The sequence below is a fragment of the Pempheris klunzingeri genome, chromosome 6 (assembly GCF_042242105.1).
Source record: "Pempheris klunzingeri isolate RE-2024b chromosome 6, fPemKlu1.hap1, whole genome shotgun sequence".
NCBI classification, from domain to species: domain Eukaryota; kingdom Metazoa; phylum Chordata; class Actinopteri; order Acropomatiformes; family Pempheridae; genus Pempheris; species Pempheris klunzingeri.
In genome coordinates, this window is record NC_092017.1 from 1,932,088 (window position 1) to 1,956,636 (window position 24,549).

The 24,549-nt window shown below is 42.0% G+C and overlaps 3 protein-coding genes across 3 annotated transcripts in view; all 3 read right to left on the minus strand.

The window, feature by feature from the left end:
* Positions 1 to 19,745, minus strand: part of LOC139203266 (desmoglein-2.1-like) — a 52,756-nt gene extending 33,011 nt beyond the window's left edge. Inside the window, exons 1-3 of the mRNA XM_070832958.1 lie at positions 19,713 to 19,745; positions 17,972 to 18,067; positions 16,331 to 16,489 (exon numbers count right to left, since the gene is read on the minus strand). Coding sequence (XP_070689059.1) covers positions 16,331 to 16,489; positions 17,972 to 18,022 — 210 coding nt within the window. The 5' untranslated portion in view covers positions 18,023 to 18,067; positions 19,713 to 19,745. The remainder of the gene's footprint in view (positions 1 to 16,330; positions 16,490 to 17,971; positions 18,068 to 19,712) is intronic.
* LOC139203264 (desmoglein-2.1-like) overlaps positions 4,286 to 24,549 on the minus strand; it is a 35,494-nt gene continuing 15,230 nt past the window's right edge. Inside the window, exon 15 of the mRNA XM_070832956.1 lies at positions 4,286 to 4,829. Within this exon, the coding sequence (XP_070689057.1) occupies positions 4,788 to 4,829 (42 nt within the window). The 3' untranslated portion in view covers positions 4,286 to 4,787. The remainder of the gene's footprint in view (positions 4,830 to 24,549) is intronic.
* On the minus strand, positions 4,913 to 15,184 carry LOC139202237 (desmoglein-2.1-like). Its single transcript, XM_070831618.1, has 12 exons — positions 15,125 to 15,184; positions 14,091 to 14,225; positions 13,720 to 13,905; positions 11,487 to 11,709; positions 11,159 to 11,429; positions 10,928 to 11,070; positions 10,350 to 10,571; positions 9,902 to 10,144; positions 6,930 to 7,051; positions 6,475 to 6,765; positions 5,031 to 6,197; positions 4,913 to 4,942 (listed from the first exon to the last, which is right to left on the minus strand). Exons 1-12 carry the CDS (start codon positions 15,182 to 15,184, stop codon positions 4,913 to 4,915), a joined length of 3,093 nt encoding a protein of 1,030 aa, XP_070687719.1.

Consider the following 24,549-nt stretch of genomic DNA (forward strand, 5'->3'; position numbering starts at 1 on the left):
TCATCCTTTCTTTCACATTGGCCATACTTTCCTTCACCACCTGAGAATGCTTAGATGTCTCATTAATCACAGTCTGCTCTGTTTTTGAGACGGTCGGCTCCAGTTTGGGTGGAGGGGGCAGCTGTTGCGCCGTCATCAAATGTGATACTGAGCTCTGAGTGCTGATGGAGGCACTGGACTGAGGAGTTCAAGATTTTGCGAGTATTGGTTGTTATACCAGGGGGCTTGTCTTTTCTTTAATCATCTTTTGTAAAGGGGCAATAGAGTCTAGTGTCATTTGCGGTGATCCTGCAGCACTATTGACCAGAAAATCAATTTGGGAGGGGCTAAGATTAGCATAGCAGTCATCCATAGCACAGGGACACACTGACTGAAATACTGAAGGAATCACCTCCTTAAATTTGGCAACAGCACTATCAGATAAGCATCTCGTGAGGACCTCTCTGTCATATCATGCATAGTCTAGTAAACAGAAATCAAACTTTATCAGGTAATGGTCTGATAGAATAGAGTTATGTGGAAAGACTGTTAACTGTTCAGTTTCAACACCATAAGCCAAGACAAGGTCAAGAGTGTGGTTAAAACAGTGAGTGGGTTCATTTACAGGAGCCAATTGAGTCCAATAGTGATATGAAATCAGTGCTGAGACTATCATTATCATTGTCCACATGAATATTAAAGTCACCTACTATAATTACTTTATTTGCACTAATGACTAAATCTGATAGAAACTCTGAAAACTCAGTTAAGAATTCAGAGTACGGACAAGAAGGGTGGGCGGCTGTGGCTGAGTGGTAGAGTCGGTCGCCCCTCAATCAGAAGGTCGGGGGTTCGATCCTGTGGGTATACATGTCGAAGTGTCCTTGGGCAAGACACTGAACCCCAACTTGCTCCTGAAGCAGCTTCAGTGTGTGAATGAGTGTGAAAGAACAGTCTCCTCCAAGTTAGATCCCTCCTGTGTGAATGGGTGAATGAGGATGTCATGTAAAGCGCTTGTGAGTAGTTGAAATAACTAGAAAGGTGCTATACACATACAGACCATTTACACTGTAACAACTACGACTGGTTTTAGTGTTTTCCAGGTTGGGTGTGAAAAACTAAGAACAAGGCTTTCAAATGAATTGTAGTTAAGTTTGGGTCTAGGTTGGACTATTAAACTACAGTTAAGGATGGCTGCAACTCCACCACCTCGTCCAGAGTCTGGAGGAATATGAGTATTAATATGACTGGGGGCTTCATAAAGGCTAACATATTCTTCATGGTGCCGCCAGGTTTCAATCAGGCAGAATAAATCAATATGATCGTCTGATATCAGATCATTTACTAACACAGCTTTGGATGTCAGAGATCTGATGTTTAAAAGTCCACATTTAACTCTCCTGTCCTGTTTGACATTGCCAATGGTGGTATTAACTTTGTTCAGATTTTTATGCAGAACTCCTCTCCTGTTTGACTTATAGATATCGATTAATAAACTATATGAGCTTCAGGACATGGGCGGAGCATAGGTTCCCTTGATGTTTCAATTAGTGTGTGTGTTACCTGTGTTGTTTGCTGCAGTAACACACAAGATGATAAACAGGTGTGATGCTATCCTCCATCTGATTCTGAAAAGTTTGAACAACATCAAACAAATACTGTAGCTGTGTCTTGGGACTGAGTGGGACACATAATCATCACAAAACCAAATTACCCCCACTGAACTTTCTCTTTCCAATTTCCTCCTGAAGAGGAGAGATCCTCTCTTTCTAGCCCAGGACCCCAGAGGGTCAACTGAGCGAAGCTCAGTACTCTTTTCTGTCCTCTCTCCTAAAGAGGAGAGACCAGCTCTTTCCCACCTATCTCCTGAAGAGGAGAGGTGCTCTCTTTCTTGGACCTCTCTCCTGAAGAGGAGAGATCCTCTCTTTCCAGCACTGGAACTGGGCTAAGCTCAGTGCTCTTTCTGACCTCTCTGCCTCAGTGTGGCCTGTACTAGAGCAGACCACCTTCTTCATGGCAGCAACACGAAGTCCTGCCTGAACCAAGCAGATTAGCACCAGCAGGTATGACCCAAAAGTCTGCCAGCTAATCACCAGAGCAACAGGAGCACACCAGAAAATTAGCACTTCTCCAGAAAGTTGGAGGAGGGCTTCCTCAGACCGTGACCTTCAGCAGGCGCTGGGGCGGTTTGCAGCTGCGTGTCAAGCGGTCGGGATGAGGGTCAGCACCTCTAAGTCTGAGGCCATGGTTCCAACCCTCATCTATGGTCATGAGCTCTGGGTCATGTCCGAAAGAACGAGATCACTGATATAAGTGAAAATGAGTTTCCTCCTTAGGGTGTCTGGGCTCAGCCTTCGAGATAGAGTGAGGAGCTCGGACATCCGGGAGGGGCTTGGAGTAAATCCGCTGCTCCTTCACATCGAAAGGAGCCAGTTGAGGTGTTTCGGGCATCTGGTTAGGATGCCTCTTGGGCGGTTTTCCGGGCATGTCACTCCGGGAGGAGACCCTGGGGAAGACCCAGAACCCGCTGGAGGGATTACATCTCACGGCTGGCCAGGGAACGCCTCGGGATCCCCCAGGGGGAGCTGGAAAGCATTGCTTGGGAGAAGGGCATCTAGAGTGCCCTGCTTAACCTGTTGCCACTGCCACCCAACCTCAGAAGAGCGGAAGATAATGGATGGATAATGGATAATGGATTAAGAGTCCCACAAGCTCGACTGAACAGGCTGTGGAACTCTTTTGTTCCCTACTTCAGTAAGAGTTTGGACTCTAAGTGGGCCTCAAATTTCCTGTGCAGACTGAACACTGAATGTAAAAAGGAGTGATTAAATTGAATACCCTACAGCTACTTTTTCACGATGTCTGATAAGGACAAATTTCAGAAGAATATTCTGATAGTAAAGAGAAATCAAATCAAAACTGTGAACTTCCAAGCGCTACATTTCTCTAACCATCAGCTTTGGTTTTGCTCATTGTCCTCCGGGGTTACCTCTATAATTGACATTAATCAGAAATGTTGTCATTGTAATGTGTAGATACTGCGATATTGTTGGTCTTTTCTGTGCACACGTAAACTATTTCCTGTCTGTCCATCCTGGGAGAAGGATTCCACCTCTGATGGGGTTTCTTCTGTTTTTTCACTGCTGGAAGGGCTTTTGGGGGAGCCTTCCCTTATTTATGTAGACATGAGGAACTAAAAACAAATGGTGCTCTAATGATTATAAAGCCTGAGCTAAATGATATGAGAGTTTGGGCTGTATAAATAAAATCTGACTTAACCTGACTTGAATGGAGCACATAATGGAAAGAAAAAATATGCATTGCTTTTCAAACGAATAAAGAAACATTGTTTCTTTATTCGTTTTATTTGCCAAAACATCATTCACAAATAAATGAACAAATTGATATTATTATAAATTGATGTTATCTATGTTTAACTCTCGGTTAAAGCTCTTATCAAAAACTCCAAATACAGAAATGCAAATATAATGTAGAGATCTACATGAATAGTTCCTTTAATGCCAGTCTTCTTCCAACTTGTTTGTTTCCTGGCTGCTGATAATTGCAAGGGAGTGATTCTACTCATTGTGCTCAGGAAGAAACCAGCTCTACAGGAACTGTAGAACACACCCTCAAACACACACACAAGACACAAAAACAGAAAAATAAAACAGTTTAAACATGTCCAGTCATGTTTACTGAGGAGATCATCTCCCCGGAGGGACAATCAGAGCCGAAACACACCCTGAATATCGTGTTAATCGTGTTATGGGGTCATGTGCATTCTAACGGATGTATTTATTTTCACACAAGATCATACAAACGTCATCACGTCTCACCAAAATACTATAATTTTATTTTGATGGGACACACAAAACCCACCTGTCAGGTTACCCACCTTTGTCTCATTGTAGTATTGTAGTTTGTAGGGTTGCTTTTTTTAATCTTAGCTTCACTTATTTAAGCAGTGTATATTTCTGAGCACAGATGCTTTGCCCAAGCACTACATTCACTCAGCACTTTGACACTCCTGGTAGGAGTTCAGCACAAGCTCAGAGGCTCAATCACTCCCCATTCCAGATAAGATATAATTATTATATCTTAGACGGTAAGATACAATAAAGTGAAGACAGAACACTCATCTTAGTAACACTAACTTTACCCTACATTGTCAAATGTAAGAAAGACTGCTTATCAATATCCAAACTGAACTTTTATACACTCTGCTCTGTATTCACTTTAGAGATAAACCAAGACAACGCAGAAAGGACAGTGATACCCACATATTTTTATTGTTATTGTGGATAGCTAATATGAACTCCAAGAAGATGTACATTCCATCGGATAGCTTCAGCTAAAATGAGTCGTTTGGTTTTGATATTTTGTTTTTATTGTTACAAAACAGACAGCAAATAACTACACAACATATCATACAAGCCAACAGAATTACAGACAACATGCCTTCACTCATTCATAAAGTTTTATATTTGTTCCCCTCATGGTAAAGCACAACTCCTAGAAAAAATGTTTTAAAAAAATCAATTCACAATCAATCAATCTTTATTTATATAGTGCCAATTCACAACAGTGTTATCTTCCATAAAGAGCAGGTCTAAACCAAAGGAGAGAGAGAGACCCAACGATATCATCTATCATCAATCTCTTTTTACACATTCCACACAAACATAAAACAGAACATGAAGATGTGCTTATTGAAGCTGCCTGCTCTCCATTAGTTGTCTTACATAAGTTGAATTCCACAAGCATCCCATCACCACATGGTAGTCCTCTGGTGTACTGACAATCTCTCATTCAGTGTCTTGTTCAATTTTTCTTTCCTGCACCACCACCTTACGGTAGGTGTCACTCTTGTGGGACAGACCTCCTGACTCCTGGACCAGCTGCCCTCCAGTGCTTGTTAACCCTCCGACCATCAGGACTCCCTGAGATCCTGAAAGCCCTCCTGCGGATAGAGTGCCCCCCTGCACAAGGCAGGTCTGGCTACCCTTCAGCACTTTCAGTGACCCTGCAGGGACCTTTCCCTCAACAACCAGCATGGTTTGGGAGCCTGCGAGGTTGCCAGTGTGGATCAGGTTGGTACCACCCTCCTGGACCTCAGTCCTCTCCACCAGCAGCATGCCGGGGCCCTTTGCTTGTCCAGCCTGCACCACCACCTTGTGGTAGGTAGGGGTTGTGCTCGCTGTGGTAGTAGATGAACTCACCATGCTGTTCTGAGGGCCAGTAGATGTGCTGTAGAGGACTCTCTGAGAGCCAGACATGTCACTCTTGTGGGACAGACCTCCTGACTCCTGGACCAGCTGCCCTCCAGTGCTTGTTGACCCTCCGACCATCAGGACTCCCTGAGATCCTGAAAGCCCTCCTGCGGATAGAGTGCCCCCCTGCACAAGGCAGGTCTGGCTACCCTTCAGCACTTTCAGTGACCCTGCAGGGACCTTTCCCTCAACAACCAGCATGGTTTGGGAGCCTGCGAGGTTGCCAGTGTGGATCAGGTTGGTACCACCCTCCTGGACCCCAGTCTTCTCCACCAGCAGCATGCCAGGGCCCTGTGCTTGTCCACTGGACATCACTGTCTGCCCCTGAACGACCACGCCTTGGGCAGGTCCCATCTGAGTGCCGTTAACCAGTACCATGCCATGCAGGTTAGCGGATGGAGTCTCAGTCAGCAGCATGGTGTTCTGAATCTGTGGCTGGACTACGTAGTGCATCGGCTGCAACACAGGGCTGGTGGTGTAGTAGACAGGCTGCTGCTGCTGTAGCAGGAGCATCTGGCCTTGATTTTCCATCCCTTCATTCACTGTGGTCATCCTTTCTTTCACATTGGCCATGCTTTCCTTCACCACCTGAGAATGCTTAGATGTCTCATTGACCACAGTCTGCTCTGTTTTTGAGACGGTCGGCTCCAGTTTGGGTGGAGGGGGCAGCTGTTGCGCCGTCATCAAATGTGAGCTCTGAGTGCTGATGGAGGCACTGGGCTGAGGAGTAAGCACTTGTTTGACTTCAGCTGGGATCTTCTTGCCTCCACACACCTCAGCCAGGGTCTTAAACTTTGGCCCGAGGTCACTGAGGAACTGCAGATCGTTGTCGGAGTCCAAGAGGCTGCAGCAGCCCACTGAGCCGGCAGAGGAGCTCTGGCCCTCGTAGTCATAAACCAAAAGACTGTCCTTCCCTTCAAGATTCTCGTTTCCACTGTCCACCTTCTGTTCAAACAGAAACAGTACACAGTACAGTCATTTGTTTGGATTTCGTGATAGATTTCAAATGTAATTTTTAATTAAAAAAAGAATCCTAATAATAATGACTAGAAATGCTAGAGACGTGCATGTTCACATAACAAAATAACCCTCTTCAACCAGTTTTAATTTGTTGAGCCAGCATTTGAAAACTATCAAAATATATCTGTCCAGGACATCACAATGTGGATATATGGATTACAGAAAGTAAGGAGCAAGTAGAAATATTTAAATGATTCTTCACCTGACTGTAATACTGTCCCAGGAAGTGGTCTGGCAGAGCCATGCTGTCATAAAGTCCTCCCTCTATTCCTGATTCTCTGCTCTCAAACTCAGAGAAGAAGCCACTGCCACTCGGCTGGTTCATCATTCCCTTGTGGCAGTTTGAAAAACCTTGATACCCGGCCCCATTCATGGAAGTAACAGATTTCTGGAAATCCATATATGCCATGGGCGCCATATCTGAGGTGTTGTTAGCCATGCCCATGCTCACTTTGAACATATCTCCATCCAGTTGTGTTGGCATGTTCACCTCCTATTGTAGACCAATGATCCAAATGTTAGAACAGAGTTATCCTGCTGCCTAGTGGTTAAATGTCTCTTCTTTCAAAGATATCATCTCAATGGCAATAGTGATCAGTATATGACAACCTTCAACAGTGGAGTGGGGCTGTGTTTAAAGGGTAAAGAAGGTCTTACCGTATTTTCACCCTGACCCTCAGTGCGGTAGTTAATGAGGTGTGATTTGGTGTCGAAAGGCATCTCAGTAAAGCCCCCAGGAAGACCCGCACATTGGCAGAAGAGCAACAACAGAGGAATGACTGTAAAAGCAACAACACAGTATTAGTACAACACAGTGGTTCTCAAAGTTAGATTTGGGGTCTGCAGTGATTTTACAGGGTCCTCCAAAAGAGGAGGTGCAGCTTCAATGTACCTGGTTCCATACAAAGTGGTTGTGTACTCTCTTGTAATAGGAAGCCATTTTGTTCTTTATTAGCAACACTAGATGTTTCTATAACCACTCTGGTGTAAATTGCATGTTATAATATGTCTGATATATTTTGACTTGTTTGACAGTCTGGCCTCTTTAGTGTGGTGTACTGGCCCCTGCTGGCCAGATCATCAGATACCTTGACATCTTCCCCGGAGCCTTTCTGTACTTTTCTCATCCCTCAGGTTCCTGTTGTTGTGCTTCACTATACAGTGAATAGCACATAGTGAAACCGCATGTTTCTTTGTCTGTAAAACTATTGGACTCCTTTCCCCAATGTCCCCCAGTTACACAGATAGGTGTGAAATCACCCCCGCACCCAGCTCCATAGTCACCATTGGCCGGAGGGGACACATGATTTTACGACCTCAGGCCAACAAAACCAGTTCAACCCCACTGAACTCTCTCTTTTCCGGACGTCTCTCCTGAAGAGGAGAGACCACCAACTCTCTCTTTCTGATGCCTCTCCTGGAGGAGAGACATCTCCCCTCTCTTTTCCTGACGTCTCTCCTGCAGAGGAGAGACTGGCTCTCCTGATCTCTCCTGAAGAGGAGAGAAGCTCAACTCAGCTAAGCTCTGCCTCAGTGTGGTCTGTCCAGAGCAGCCACCTCCTTCATGGTAGCGACACAAGGTCCTGCCTGAAGTAAGCAGATCAGCGCCAGCAGGCACGACCCAGAGTCTGCCAGCTGATAACCAGAACCAACAACAGGAACACACCAGCAAGTTAGCACAGAGCTGCTAACTAACAGGAACAAAGGAGGGACCGCATTCCTCCAGCCTGCAACCACACAGCAACGGACAAGAACCACACCTTTCCTCCAGCAACAGGCTGAGAAAGCAGCACCCTCAAGGACACTTCTTCTACCCCTTTAAGGACTGGTAACAAACTCTAACTGGGCATAATTAGCATAGCATTACTGCATACATGGTTTACCCCTGTTAATGTATTGACTTGCTTTAATGTTCATTGAGTTTGATTATTGTGATGCGTTGTAGTTACTGTGCAGCCATTAAGTTTAGTTGATGTTAGTTTGTTCACACAGACACAGGGTCTACATGCAACTAACCATCTTTTCTTAACCTGGCACCTTTATCTGTCACACACACACAGTCTGCAACAGGCCACTGAGGGACAAAACTAAGCTAACAGCACTTAGCTTCCTTTGTCTCCTTTGCCCCACACCCCAGGGGGTCTGGCCTTCACCATTTGGTCTCTCTCCCCCACCTTTGTGGGAACCATCTCACATTCCTCAGCCTTATCACACACACACACACACACACACACACACACACACTCTTATCATGTGTTAGTTTAGTCATAGAGACTTAGTTAGATTGTTTGATTGATTTTGTTTCTGTAACAGCAGATGTCTTTAATACCTACTCTGCTTCAGCTGTACTTACAACCAAAGTACAAGTCCTTCACCTTAATGAATAACAAATGATGTCCCTGAATTTTGCTCTGTTTTAATAAATGTTTTAATACCTGCTGCCTCCTTTAATGTTGTACAAGGGTGAACACTGCCAACCTCTACACTGTCAAGAACTCCAAAATCCTTCAGCTAGCTATCAATGTGGTAGTAATTATTAAATTAATTATAAAACATAATTCCAAATTGATAGTTAAGTATTTTTATGAGACTAAATCAATTAGAACGGCTATCTTTTCCTCGTTTTTCGAGGTGGTGCCCCAATCGAGGTGGACTTTATTCAAAGTCATTTTAATAATTAATAATTATCTTTGATAATCGACGGTTTCATGAACAAGAAGGTCTACCACAACATCTTGGTGCATCATGGAATCCCTTCTGGAATGAACCTAATTGGTCGTGGGTTCATATACCAAGAGGACAACCCCAACATACTTCAAAGCTGTGCAGAGACTACTTGGCCAAGAAAAAGGAATCTGGAGTGCTGGAACTGATGGGCTGGCCAACTCAAAATCCAGACTTGAATCCTATTGAACAGATCTGGGATTTATTGAATTCAAAAATAGATTGTACAAAAGTTTCATCCAAAGCAAGTCACTGGGAACAGCTAGGAACTATTTGGAACTCAATAACAACAGAGACAGTCGAAAAGTATGTAAAAACAATGCCAGCAAGAATGCAAGCTGTTATCATTCATTACTTTAAAACTACACTTCCCAGAAGTGGAGCCTCGACCACTAGAGTGTGCTCAGGTGTGTTGCATGCTGCTAATGACTGGAATGGGATAGGTTATTTCTTACTGCCTGTACATTGTTGTTTCATGTATGCTGTAATGAAGGTCTGATAGATCTATGCACTGTACCATTTTATTAGTTAGCTTTCTTTCTAAATGTGCGTTTATCACCCTGAACTTTTTGATGCTTGCAGCACCTCAGCAAAGATCAAGCCGCTTGAAGCAGTGGTCATGCTGCAGAATCTATCCATCCATCCATACCGCTTATCCTTAAGGGTCACACGGGGGCTGGAGCCAGTCCCAACTGACATTAGCCAAGTGGTGGGGTACACCTTGGACTGGTCGCCAGTCAATCACAGGGCTGACACATAGAGACAGACAACCACTCACACTCACACCTACAGACAATTTAGAGTCACCACTTAAGTTAATCTGCATGTCTTTGGACAACATGCAAACTCAGCAAAGAAGAAGAAGAAGAAAGAACTCATCAGAATGAGCATCAAGTCATACTTACATAGTAAGAGCAACAGTCCCAGGAATAGCAGTCCGATGCCTAAAGGTCCAAACTCTGCTCGTTTCTTGGGCTGACCATTGGGCCTTCGCTGTCCACACACCACTCCATCCTCACATGTACAAACGTGGACCTGCACTTTCTGTGGTTGTGAACAGGCCTGTCCCTGCTCGTCCTTCACCATAAATTCCACCTTATAGAAACCAGGCCAAACGGGCTCCTGGGCCCTTAAGATAGCTGCAGTGTCTGCCGGCAACAAGACAAACATACAGCAAGTCTAGAAAATCAATATGTTTTAAGCCACCCACACATGATCAGCAGTAAACCACCCTGGGCTGCCTGTGCATCTGTCTGCATTTTAAGCTTAAGGAAACAAATCTGTGGCACACACTAGTTCATGTTGACACAGAGCAATGTATAACTTGTAAATAATCGACAGTATTCTCCTCACCATTAAGATGCTCCACCTGCCATTTGCCCTCAGTGCCCTCTGGGATGATGGTAAAGTCAAAAGGAGGTCCATTAGGGAATTCATCCTCATCTTTAGCGTTCACAATAACAGAATCAGCTGTGGTACACATCGTCTTAATGCTACTGGTCAGGGTGGGACAGTTGTCATTTATATCTTCCACTTGGATGGCTATGGTTCCAGTGGCGGTTTCAGCGGGCATGTCTGTGTTGGAAAAACATAAATAAGAACAGATCATTCAGGGTTTCCTTCATTTCCCATTCTTCAGAGAAAAGGACTTCACTTCCCCTCCTTGTAGACAACAGATATACACAACTTTTTCTACTTCATTTATGAAAATTTATTTTGCTGAACTGTGTTTTTTTGCCACAAACAGCCAGTGTAATGGTGATAGATATTTGTGGTAGGTAGCTAGTGGCTTACTGGATATGTGTTTATGTCACAGCTCACAACTGATCAGAAAACTGTAGGATATTATTTCCAGCTACTTTTCACTAATTGCTCTAGTCTGACATGTAAAAGATCTGCTGCTGGAGCAGACACAAAGTGGAAGAGCATACCATTTGTAATGCACAGCACTTTAGCAACATATGTCCCATTGACAAGGTAGGGAGATTCTCTGTCAGGCTTCTTGTTCAGTTTGATCCCAGCTGTGTTTGGGTCGATGGTTAGCCAGTTGTCAGGGTCTGAGACCTTGGCATACCTACATCAGAGATAAGCTGTGTCAGTTACTATCATTAATTGTAGAAGTGCAGAGGTTTTAATGTGTATATGTTTGTGTATGCACTGACCTAACATTCTCAGCTGGTTTTCCAGTGTCTCCATCTATTGCAGGGTAGTAGGCGATAACATCATTAATGGTGCTGGAATCACCTCCTTCTGATATGGGGATAGCTTTGACTTTGGGGTCAAAAACTGGCCCCTCAGGCTTGTTCTTCACATTGATTTTGATTGGGTAGGTTTTAATTTTGGGCCCACTTGATCCACTGCCTGCACTTGCACCACTTGCTCCCCCTGCTCCACCTCCTGTACCGCCCCCTGCTCCCCCTCCTGCTCCACCTCCTGTTCCGCCCCCTGCCCCCCCTCCTGTTCCGCCCCCTGCTCCGCCCCCTGCTCCACCTCCTGCACCCCCCCCTGTACCGCCCCCTGTTCCCCCTCCTGCTCCACTCCCTGTCCCGCCCCCTGCTCCCCCTGCTCCTCCTCCTGCTCCTCCTGCTCCTCCTGCTGCTCCTCCTGCCTCCCCCCCTGCTCCAGTATCTGCCCCGGGTCCATCAAATGGTGGAGCCTTGTTTCTCACAGCCAGTCCTAGTTTAAGGTCCTTCACATCTTCATAATTCACTTCCTGTGAAATGGTTCACACAAACACAATCAATGAAGATGATTATTATAACAATAACAGATACTGACGTTTGTCAGTACAGGGTCATTCAATGGAATAACATGAGGTCTGAAGTGCAGATGCTGTGTTTTGTGTTCATCCATAATGTAAAGGTAGCATTCCATTGATGTGCATTCATTTTAACTTGTTCTACATAAAAGTAATGTAGTAAAAGTAATGCTGATTAGTAGATGAGATAAAAACTTGATTTGAGGTTAATGTAACAGTTTGTGTTAATCATGGATTGTTAAAATACCTAAAGGTTAGTGTAGGTTTTGTAATGGTTATATACAAAAAGTGTAAACTTCACTCAAAACATGAATTAATTCCCCCTCCAAAAAATGACACCCCTCAAAGCATCAGCACTCCCTCAGCAAATTGTCATTTGATGTGATAGAAGGGTTTGCTTTCATTCGTGATCCTGGGAGCTATTTTGTCAGGGAAATACTGTGGCTCCTGGTAGGGTCAGTCAAAATTTGTCCCAGGCAATGGTTCAGCGTAAGAGCGAAGCCAAAACCCATATAGAACAACAGCTTTTGAAGCTTCTTTTATTCCGGTTGGGTTCTAGTGTTGTGGGGTTTCTCACAAACCCACAGCCTTCGTGTTGGAACAAGAGGGTTGTTTCCATGAAGGGTTACTTAGAGGAAGGCTTTGACAGTTGTTTGTGCATAGACACCGAGCAGTAGTTTGGAGTATGCTTGGGGTCTGTGGGTGGGGTCATGGAGAGAACACAACCAGGGGCCTGCATAGTTCTGCTGGTGGACTTTGAAAGGTTAGAAAAGGGAGCCAATTATCCAATTATCAGAGTATATTACCCAGCTTCCATTATTCAATATGAACCTATCAGCATTCTTAGTTCTTCTGGCTTAGTTGTTCAAGGGTTACGTCTAAAGTTGGGTTTTGTTTTTGTGGTCTCAACATCTGGAATACCTTGCCATATTGTATTGGATGCACTCCAAGATTAACAATCATCAGATTGTTATAGTTGTTTGTTTGTATGGTGTCTATACATGTTTATGTTTTACACATATTCTATGTACATAAAATATTCAATCTGGATCAAAAATGCCTCAGGACCCCCCAGTCGGACCTGGAGGATGCGGATAGGGAGAAAGATATATGGGCCATATGGGCTATCTTGCTTAGCCCAACAGGGCCCGGAGAGGAGCATAAAGATTAGGGAACCTCCTGGGCTTTTAGACAAATATTAATTCACCTTAAGTAAATCGCAAATTGATGGGGCTTGTTAAATCCATGTTTACCTAATGTAGAGGCTGAAATGACACCTCAACCTTGAGTTAACACTGCCTCTGTGACTTGTCATTTGAGCCCCTTCTGTATTTTATAGACAGCTTAAAATCAATTTACATTCAAACCTGATCACCAGCCGCAACAGCGGGTATTGTTTTCACCTTGTGAGTCTGTGTGTCTGTCTGTGGACAGATTTTGTCACAGTGATAGCATCTCAACCTTGTAAGAGGTAGTCATGATGAAAATGAAAATGTCACTTGCCTCAAAAATAAGAAAATCTCTGCGACACGTAAATTAGTGTAATATGTGTGTGGTGTTATTCATTCCCTGGGATCATAAAATTACTTTTTCAATGGCCATAATTAGGGACCATGATTTCTGGAGGTTTTAGCATATTGAATACATCTGTAAGTTTTCCTATTTCTCTAAACTCTCTTCTCTTGTGTCATGTGTTCCAGTGCAGCATACACACTGATTTGGCTTCAATGCTGGTATGATCCCATTGCAAGATGGTCTCCAGTTGTCTCTAAATTATTTTTAATTGAATTTTTACTAGTCATGTCTATTCATATTTTTTCATTATGGACAAGTTCCTTATTTTCATTTTCTGTGTATCAGCTGCATTTACTGCATTTATGCCACGAAGGACTGGGAGACCCACAAATATATTTCTTCTCAATGAAAAGTGCAGAAAACACTGCTGTGTTGCTCATTCAGTGGTACCTTGTCAAGCATCAGGATGCCCTCATTGGTCTTGGGGTCTGTTGTAATGCTGAAGTACCCTGCCTCATTGCCTTTGACAATGTCAAACACGGCTTCCCAGTTGTCTGTTCCCTTCAGGTCCAGGTCCTCTGCTTTGATTCTCATCACCTCTACACCACGTGTGTTCTCCTCAATGCTGCCCTCATACTGCAAGGAAAGCACGTCATGAGATGATAATGACAGGGTTCTGCGGTATTTGTTTAACTCTACACTTCATTAGCATTTTAATGTGTGATCTGTGACATGAGCATGAAAATCATTTCATCTGGCACCAGTATACAATTTATGTATAACAACATGTTGATATAGAAGAGTGTGAGAAAGAAAACTACCTCCTCTTTTTCCAGAGTGGGAACGTTGTCATTCACGTCTAGAACATTAATGGTAACAGTGCCGGTACCATTGTTTCCCCCCGGTTGACCATTTAAGTCTTGTCCTTTCACCGTCAGAATGTACTTATCTGCTCTCTGAAATTAGAAAACATGGCATAAATTATTTAGAGAGACGGGAACACATTGCTGTGAGAAAGGACTGATGTAAACGGTATGAATTCTGAGAGGTGAACTACGAGCTATACCATATAAAGTTTTCTCCATGGTTGTGCCTTCGACAGAGTAGAAATGCTCCGGTTGCTCTAGTTTCCAGAAATTCTAGGATTCACCGAATTTGTCAGTGTCTGATCTTCTCAAAAGTCATCTCTTTATCCCCAAGAGGATGACCATGTACAGGCCATGTACAGGAAGGACAGGACCTTTAAATACTACAGTATGTAGTCCAGTGTGTGCTATGCACAACTTAACTGCTCTGTCTGAACTCATGCAATATTGTCAGAGACACTTGTTCCAAAGGATTAAGGACCAAACAGTGGTGTTTACTTTAAAGTCTCTGCAAAACCCTCATAGGAAAGTTTTGTTTGCTAAAGCTGATAACAAGCAAAAAAAAAACAGTAGAAGCCTTGAGTAGCAGGTATGAATTAGAAGCAAACACTTGGTCTTATAGGTTCCTTCAAGCATCGTGACTTTAATTAACTTCAACTTTAGCCTTAAAGCTGCATTAGTTTAATTTTTCGTCACTCCGGAGTAGCATAACAAGCTATAAACATATGATAAATATATAATGCATATGTTACTGTAATGTTGTTAAAGTGAACATGTAAGCAAAAGATTCATATCGAAACACAGACACAGAGAATGTTTGCAATTATTTGAGGTTGTTTGGTGTTTTCCTGAAAGGATTGGATTGGATTGGATTGGATTGGATTAGCCGACACTGATCAGGTGATGAGTGCAAGACATAAATTGCATGAAGTATTTATCACTTTCAACACACTCATCTTAAAAAGAAACGCTGTTGGTGTAGTCCATACCTCTCTGTCCAGAGATGGGTTTTTGACGCAAATGGTTCCATCATTGGTTATGTAGAACATGTCGTGAGGTGGATTCTGGTCGATTATGGTATAGGCAATCTCAGAGTGTAAAGTCTGTGGGTCATCAGCATCAGTTGCAGAAATTTTCACAACTGTAGTGTCTATAAAAAACAGCATAAAATTACAAAACTTAAACATGCCCTAACAAAAGTTATGTTTACATCCAGTGTTTCTCACCAAAACACACTATGTGTGCAGATTTTCTGAATCATTTTTAATCAAGTACTGTTTACAACACTGGTTGCGTGCTGAAGTCTACTTCACTGCCATCTAATTAGCTCTCTTAGAGGAATTCTTGCTGTTTCTCCTTTCTTTGAGAGCTGTTTAATACATTTTGTTGTATTTTACAATAAAGTATCTTTTCACAGTAGCTTTGCTGTAACTGTACTGACTCTTAGAATTCCTCTTACATAGTATGTTTGTTGTAAACCATTGGTATGATGGCTTATGTGTTAACAATACATTACTGCAATATCAAAATATACAGAAATTTTCTGCAAATTGCACACACTTTCATACAATATATCCATAGTGCTATGCAAATTACAGAAACTAAATGTACATGAATGTTTTATGCTAGGTTAATCTGAGTGGTATTTAAGAGTGAAATTGCAGCAAAGAGAACATGTTTGTTAGATCTGAAGGATACATTCAGTGTTTTAGTGAGAAACATTGAATACAAATATAACACATGTAAAGTCAAAGGGTTTTGGCTTATTTCATTTATTATTAATGAAGCCATGACACATTACTTTGTCATCACATAACAATACAGCCATTTGTGAGAACAAAAGCAGGACCACTACCTCTTGGACTGAGCTCTTTCACGTTCGCAGGCTTGATGACTCCAAACACTGGGGCTTTGTCGTTCTCGTCTACTATCCTGAATCGTATAGGAATGTCTCCCTCAGCACGGCTGCCATTACTGGAGTACTTAGCAACACCTGACAGCTGAAACAGAAAACTTCGTCTTTTTCATCTTAGCAGGTGCTTTTAGGTGCCTGTGACGTTCATGTGTAGAAAAAGCCAGCTACCAAATATCTCAATATTAAATACAAAAAGCAGAAATGACTGAATTGTATCAAGTAAAAAGTGACATCAAAGTCAAAAAGTACAATAGAACAGAATCTGTCATGTATAACTCACATTGTACTCATTGATCTCCTCCCTGTCAAGCACTTTGGTCAGACGAATAAATCCAGTTTTAGGGTGGACTACAAACACGTGGAAGGGGTACTGGCTCGCACCAATGCCTTCTAGAGAGTAGTCAATATTCCCTTTGCCATTATCGAAATCGGAATGAATCTGAAACACAAAGTGAAACAAGAGCTGATTCAGCTCAACAAAACTCAGCTTCATATTAATTTTAGTGCACCAGAAGGAAACAGCAGAAGCATTCACAGTAGAAACAAAACAAAAGCTGAAAAGAGGGGAAAAAGCAAAAACTCCACACCATCATCTGTTGTTGAACAAAAATCAATATACACCGCTGCCCATAAAGTTGGAATAATTGTTCAATACCATCAACTTTGTTACAGCCTGAATACACAGTTAATTGAGGTTTAAGTTTCACTGTGATATGTTTGGAAGAGTTTGATCAATAAAGTTGGGAAGATATACACTTTATTTATCAAGAATGAATCACATTGTCACAATCATTTCATGAGAAGAGGTAAAAAACATTTTATTCCAACTTTATGGGCAACAGTGTAGATATCAGTGCATTCCCTCAAGCATTTTACTGCCACTCCAACTTGTCTGGCTTGTTGGGTTCCTCTTTGGAGGCCTCCACCCTGCAGATACATGCTTGTCTGTGACAAGATGGCCCCCTCTTTGTTGGGGATGCTGAAAATGTTCCAGTGCCCCCCCCCCCCGGTGTCTCTGGTGTTTTTTATTTCAGATTTGATCGTCCAAATGTTAGTAACAAACATCACTGAACCTCAGAGAAACTGATGTTTGTGTTCTCATCTTTGTGGACGAGTAAGTGTAACGATACTGTGACATCTGTGCTCTTGAAGAAACGTTGAAATCTTCAAACATGTTCAAAAAGAAAACCTCTGGCACTCACACGTAGATGGACATGAGTGTGTGGAGTTTTGATAAACAGACAATTTTAAAACATTTTATCTGAGTCTGACCCTTTTTTCTAACTGCCTTCAGAATTTTGCCTTGATGACACAGATGGAAGGCAATGAGTCGTTTACTTCACCAAGATTTCACAAAAAGATTCAAACTCCACAAGACAATGAATGAAGATAAACATGCACATGAGTAAACTACACTGTACATAATTGTACTGTAAATGAAATGAACTGTAACTGAAATAAAAGTTTTACAAAACATGGTTGGAGAATATTTGTTTCTTTATGCCTGGATATGTTGTTGTATCACGTTGAAAATCCCAAAGACTCACTGGAGAACTGTATTCAAACTGCCCCCCCTCTAATACATGGTTTAAAACATTCCAATCATTCAATTCTTAATTAACAACTATTGCTCTTATGTGCCTCCTTAAATGTTTTTAATTGGATAGTCCACATTTTGTTTTTTTATTGGGTACTTGTGTTCAGAGAGTTCATCTTTTTGTGTTTGTGTGCTATGAGTAAATGCAGTCCTCTAACTCGACTCCCTGTTTTTTTTATGTGGTGGTTACAGTTTCTAAAAATTCTCTGATTGTTTATCAAACCATTTTTAAAAACTTACAGGCTTTTTCAGCCATATATCCTCTCTGTGTGATGGATGATAACATTGTGCCACTTTTTTGTAGTACAACAAGCAATGACTCACCTTGGCAATATGTTCCTTTTTAGTATAGTCTTTATTTTCCTTCAGAAGCATCGGTGGGGGAAGCCAGACGGCCTTCACCACAGCAATAGCGTGGAGCTGCGATACAAAAGATGTAATTACTTCACAATGAACCCTTAATTGACTGATTAAGCGTATGAATATTAAGAGGCAGAGGACAAAAAACAAAAACAAACACTATGATCAATCAATCAATCAATCAATCTTTATTTATATAGCGCCAATTCATAACAGTGTTATCTCAAGATGCTTTACATAAAGAGCAGGTCTAGACCAAACTCTTTTAATTAAGAGAGACAGAGACCCAACGATTCAGGAATTCAAAATTAAGGATTCAAGAATCCCCACATGAGCAGCATCAGATATTAGATTAGGAAACAGTGGCAGGAAGAACTCCCCTTTAACAGGAAGAAACCTGGAACAGACCCAAGCTCAATGTGGGTGGCTTCTATAAGGGTTCACTACTATGAAACTGGCTCTTATGAGGACCACCCCAGGAAAGGAAGACCAAGAGTTCATCAGTTACCAGCCTCAGGACCCACAGATTAACAGCACCTCAGATTAGAGCCACATAAATGCTTCACAGAGTTCAGGTAGCAGACACACCTCAACATAAAGCTGTTCAGAGGAGAATGTGTCAAACAGGCCGTCATGGTTGAAGACGCCACTACTCAGGGAGAACGACAACAAGAGGAGAATCGCTTGGACCAGCAAATTCAAGGAATGGACACTAGACCAGTGGAAATCTGTACTTTGGTCTGATGAGTCCAAATTTAAGAATTTTGGTTCCATCCCCCATGTCTTTGTGAGGCTGAGGTTGAGCAGATGGTTTCTCATGTGTGTTTCCGAACGTGAAGCATGACACTGTTGGTGATTTATTGAAAATAAAAAACAAAGCACACTGAACCAGCATGGTTACTACAGCATTCTGCAGCGATATGCCATCCCAAATGGTTTGTGCTTAGTGGGACCAGCATTTGTTTTTCAGCAGGACAATGAGCCCAAAAACACCCCCAGGCTGTGTGAGGGCTATTTGACCAAGAAGGAGAGTGATGGAGGCAACTCAGTTTCATAGCAAGACCAGCCCTGGTTTCTATATAGAGGTGGCAAACAAATCTTCTTCTAGCGTAGGAAAATCATACCTTCTTGAGTATCTTCAAATATATTTTCAGACTAAGATCCACTGCAGGTTGTAGGCCTTGACCCTTGCTGTACTGATTATTAAACAAATTACTCTACAACTTTATATGTAGACAACCTCATGAGACTTTAGAAAGCTGTTGGACGAGAAATGATTCTGAGTATCTGTTTGACAGCCCAGCCAACATCTGTGTTGCCACGGCAGCCAGGTATTGTTGGGTCAATATGAACAAGATAATTATGAAATGAAGGCATAAACACTCCTAAACCTTAATGTCTCATCAGGAGAGTGTGTTTGGATATGTTTTTAAGCTATCCGACATTCCCATGTTTGAAATTGAAAGTTTCAGAATTTCTAAAAATGATTCTTCTTGGCCACTATGGAGTTTGAATTACCTGTTGGCCCATTATATATTTATTTATGCACACTCTACCCTAGTTCTACCAAAACTGAGCAGTTTACAGCTACTGTGTCCATTATAACCATTAACAGTATGATTTAGTTCAGACCTAAACAACAACAAAATAAAAGCATTCAGGCAGACAGCAGGTAAAAGAGAAAGGAAAATCCTTCTGTACTCACTGTAAGCAGGAGCAGCACAGTCGTGGATGGAGAAACTCGAATCATGGCTGAAGAAAAGTCCCACTATCTGAATCAAGTAAACTGATGGAGTCCTGATGGCACTGCCAGGAGGTCCTGACTGACTGTGAGCTGAAGGAGGCAAGGACGAAGCTTATGAAAGAGGTGGAGTGCTCCACCACACACACACACACACACACACACACACACACACACACACACACAGCCTCGGGACACAGCACAGCAGTGTGCTTATAAGCAGAGGATCTACATTCAAATATCAGACATAATATATAACAGTAGACTGGGTAGCCTACTGACAAAACCAAACAAAGAGAAGAAAAGCACACCAACCAGTCTGTACCAGATAAAATGGCCCTGGCCCAGCAACATTACAGTGTTTGTTGTCTCTGGACTAGACCTCACGCTACTCTTCAAACACTTTTGTCATGTTTTAGCATAAAAGGCTAACTGACAAGTCCATTTTGTCTTTCACTACCGTATGTCAGATATATTTTCCTCATCAGTGCTATTTAGCATAGACAACAGCCATTATTATCATTATTACTGTTGTTGTTGTTATTATCAATTTATTTTGTTAAATCATTTTGCCTGATCACTGACAGTCATTTCTACTGTAAACTCTAATTTTCTATTTAATCAGTCAAATATGATCATTTAGGGAATTATTAGTAAATACAGTGTAAGTGCCAAAACTACTTTCTTTGTGGTTCTGTTGTGTGAATTGGGTTTCTGAGGGAACTAAACAGAAAATGAATTCCTTACTAACACTTCAGACACTCAAATGATATTATTAATAGTGCTCTGTATATAGAGTCATCTCAGACACAGCAAATGACACAGAGGATATTGAATTTGCACTGATTTATTACGCAGATAGAAATCATAAGGTTATTTGGACTGAACAGTTTTAACTGTCACCCTGCAACATTTGCAGGTTTCAATTTAAAGTCAAAGATGCCTGCACAAGATGCAGCACGGATACAGAAGCATAGATGGTGGCAAGCGGCTGCCATATTGGAGAGGTCAAGATCAAGTAGACAGTAGTATGTGAGAAACTCACTAAAGATGACATTCTAAATGATTTAGACTCAAGTAGGCTCAAAACTTTCCTTTTGGATAAAGTTATGATTAGGGCTGGCTCAGACTTGCCTTGGACCAGCCCCTAGTTATGCTGCTACAGGCTTAGACTGCCTGGGGACTTCCCATGATGCTCTGACCTTGTTTTTCCTCCTCTGCCTTTTCATCTGTATGCATCATGTCCCTTTAGTGTATGTTATTAATTAACGCAGGTTCCTGTGGATCATGGTGGCAATATACCTGGCTGCAGCACTATGGGCTTCCATGGGGCCTGCGCAACTCCCACTGATTCCAATACTATTAGTCAATATCCATTATTAGCCATATTCCTACAACATATCATATTACTACATATACTCTCTGATTGACTGAAAACAAATAATCTTTTTTCTAAACCATGTAGATTTGGTGTGAAACTGTGACCATTTCAGAACATTGTTTTTATTATTGTTACCATGACAGCAAAAGACTAGTACGCCTATGGCATCATTGGATAATCAGGGGCCGGTGCATGCCAAAAGTGTGCCTTTTGCCCAGAGTCAGATGCTAAAGGGGCGTATCAAAACGTGTTACCACGTTCCTCCACAGTCTCACACACCTCACTGTGTTCCCAGCACTGTGAGAGTTACAAAGGTAGATATGAGTGACTATCATAATCGTGCTGATCCCCATAAAATGTGCTGATGGTGTCATGCCCAAGACGAGGAGTGACTAAATTCAGTCCTTGTGAACAATGATGTGTTCACTCCTTTTAAAACCCAGCTCCTATTGATTTACAGACAAAAAGAGTCAGCACAAAGACATCTTGATGTCCTGTTGTGATATGACAATAAGTCTGTAGTGTGTTCAAGTTACAATTTAGGGCTGCAACAAAATGTTGTTATCATTATCAATTCATCTCCAGTGTATTTCCTCTTTTAATCGTTTGGTCTATAGAATGTATAGACACTGTACAGAAGCTCAAAGGTCACTTCTTCAAAGTTAGTTTCAAAACCCAGATATCCCATCGCATAAGACATAGCAAAGCAGGAAATACAAATACAATTTAGACACTGAAGCTGGGGGCTGTCTGATATTTTTGATTGGAAATCAGTTGTTAATCTAGTATCTGATTAGTTTTCCGAGTGTGTATATGTGCGGACCTTTAGTACTACTGTCCATTTACTCCCTACACAGATCCTGACTCTACCATGACATCCTGATTTCTTGATGGTTTCCCAATGATGACAGAATTTTCCTAACATTTCATTCTTTGATACTTATAGTAAATTAGATGAGAAATATACTAAACATGTAATATTTATGTACTGAGTTCCCAACATTAAGTCTCCATTCAGTTGTTCCAAATGTTGTGAAACCTCTTCCTGGTTCTAGCTCATGATCAGACATCTCAGCATTGTTTCTACAGGTAGTATTGGCATTGTTTGAGTTACAGGTCTTCACAGGTCTTTACAGGGGCTCTTGGGCTCCTACTAATCAAGATCCCAATCTGTTTGTATGACCAAAACGATTCAGACGTTATTGACCTCAACTGACTGAGACGCAATGCCCCCACAGATTTTGATCTGCTTCCATCTGTCATGGTGATCTGCTTTAGTATCTGCCTACTGTTTAAATAAAATGAACACATCCCCCATCTGTTTCACATGAGAATCTACACAGTTGTTCAGAGAGTAAAATCCTGTCCCTTCCTTGCGAGGGATTATTTATTTTGAAACATCTCAACATGGTGAAGCACCGTGAAAATAAATGTTGCAGACATGAAAATAAAGCTTCATGATAGCGTTTATAGAACAGTCTGGTTTTCCCATTCTTTTCCCCAAGCTTTCCTTTGCTTAACTGATCCTGTGAGATCCTGTCTGACTTGACTGTTCTTTAAAGGATCATTGACATATCCCAGAGCCAGGCCTGAAGGCCTCGTTGGATTTCCCTCTGAGTAGAGTAAAATTAAGGGAGAGGCAAACAGACAGCTAATTGATACACACCCTTTTAAAACTGTTGTCACAATGTTTCATGAACATTATGCTCTTACATAAGATAATGTGGCGCCAGTGGGAACTGAGAAGGAAATAAAACCTGTGGAACTTTAATTACAGCAGTTGACAGACAACAGACAGACGGGGTGTGGCTGCAGGTGTGTTTGCCTCTGAGTCATGCTTCTGTGAGATGAGCTTTGTTATGGTAAAACCAAAATGTTCGTGATGTTTCAGGGAGTATCTGCTTGTGCCCTCAGCAATCTGGCACATGCACCTTTAAAGAGAACTGAGCATGCACAGAGCCAGGATGCAGCAAAGATAAAATCACCTGAAACCTCTGCACTGACACTTTCACATTCTTGGCAGTATTGGATCAGGTCTGATTGCACACAAGTTTATAGGTTTTCCAAGACCCTTTCATGTCACATTTTTGAGACTGTCTGTGACCTGTAAAGAATGCTGGCAACAGCAAATTAATAGAGCCCCCTGTCCCTTACCTGTGGTTCAACATAAAAGTCTGAGACAACAGCAAACAATGTATGAACTGCAATCAAGTGAAACAAGGGAACAGCTGGTGCATTAAGCCTCAGAGAAGTGTTTTGCACTGCATATGCACTATGCACTATGCGTGCCCTATATCCAGCTGGTACGTTGCACACTCTAGAAAAAAGTTCAGATATGAAGACAAAAGTGTTTGACACCAAAGCTTTTTCTCTGCTGTTTCATACCCAACAGACAAAAGCAGAACAACAGTTAGTCACTCGTGTTGCTATATGAGCTTCAGGACTGGGTGGAGCATAGGTTCCCTTGATGTTTCAATTAGTTTGTATGTTACTTGTGTTATTTGCTGACTACAGTAACACAATGATAAACAGGTGTGACGCTATCCTCCATCTGATTCTGAAAAGGAAATGTTTGGACAACATCAAACAAGCTGTGTAATTTTCTAAACTCTAATGGTCTATTTGACCATTGATCATAGCACAGAGACAGCACTGGTGAAGGTTACAAACGACCTCCTTATGGAATCAGACAGAGGACTTCTCTCTGTACTGGTCTTGTTAGACCTGAGTGCTGCTTTTGATACCATTGACCATCACATCCTGTTACAGAGACTGGAACACTTCATTGGCATAAAAGGAACCACATTAAGCTGGTTTAAGTGTTATTTATCAGATCGATTTCAGTTTGTACATGTTAACAGAGTCCTCTGTCCACACTAAAGACATGGAGTTCCACAGGGTTCAGTGCTTGGACCGAAATCATTTACCTTATATATGCTTCCTCTGGGTAGTCTTATCAGGAAGCACTCTATTAAGTTCCACTGCTACGCAGATGATACTCAATTATACTTATCAATAAAGCCAGATGAATCAAATCAGTTAACTCCAAGACTGCCTTAAGGACATAAAGTCCTGGATGACCAGCAATTTTCTGCTGCTAAACTCAGACAAAACTGAAGTTATTCTGCTTGGCCCTAAACACCTTAGACACACCTTTTCTAACAATATAACTGCTCTGGATGGCATTACTCTGGCCTCCAGCTCCACTGTGAGGAATCTGGGAGTTATCTTTGATCAGGATTTGTCCTTTATCTCCCACATAAAACACATTTCCAGAACTGCCTTTTTCCATCTACGTAATATTCCTGAAATCAGGCCCATCCTGTCCACGCATTTGTCACTTCTAGGTTGGACTATTGCAACTCCTTATTATCAGGCTGCCCCAATAAGTTAAAGACTCTCCAGCTGGTCCAGAATGCT

Excerpts from the sequence above, each read along its gene's own strand:
- LOC139202237 (XM_070831618.1), bottom strand. The coding sequence starts at position 15,184 with ATGTTCTACATAACCAATGATGGAACCATTTGCGTCAAAAACCCATCT. Across the intron at positions 11,710-13,719 it reads GCATCCTGATGCTTGACAAG|GAAGTGAATTATGAAGATGT; the intron begins GTACCACTGAAT and ends ACCATTTCACAG. Across the intron at positions 11,071-11,158 it reads AAACCAGCTGAGAATGTTAG|GTATGCCAAGGTCTCAGACC; the intron begins GTCAGTGCATAC and ends TCTCTGATGTAG.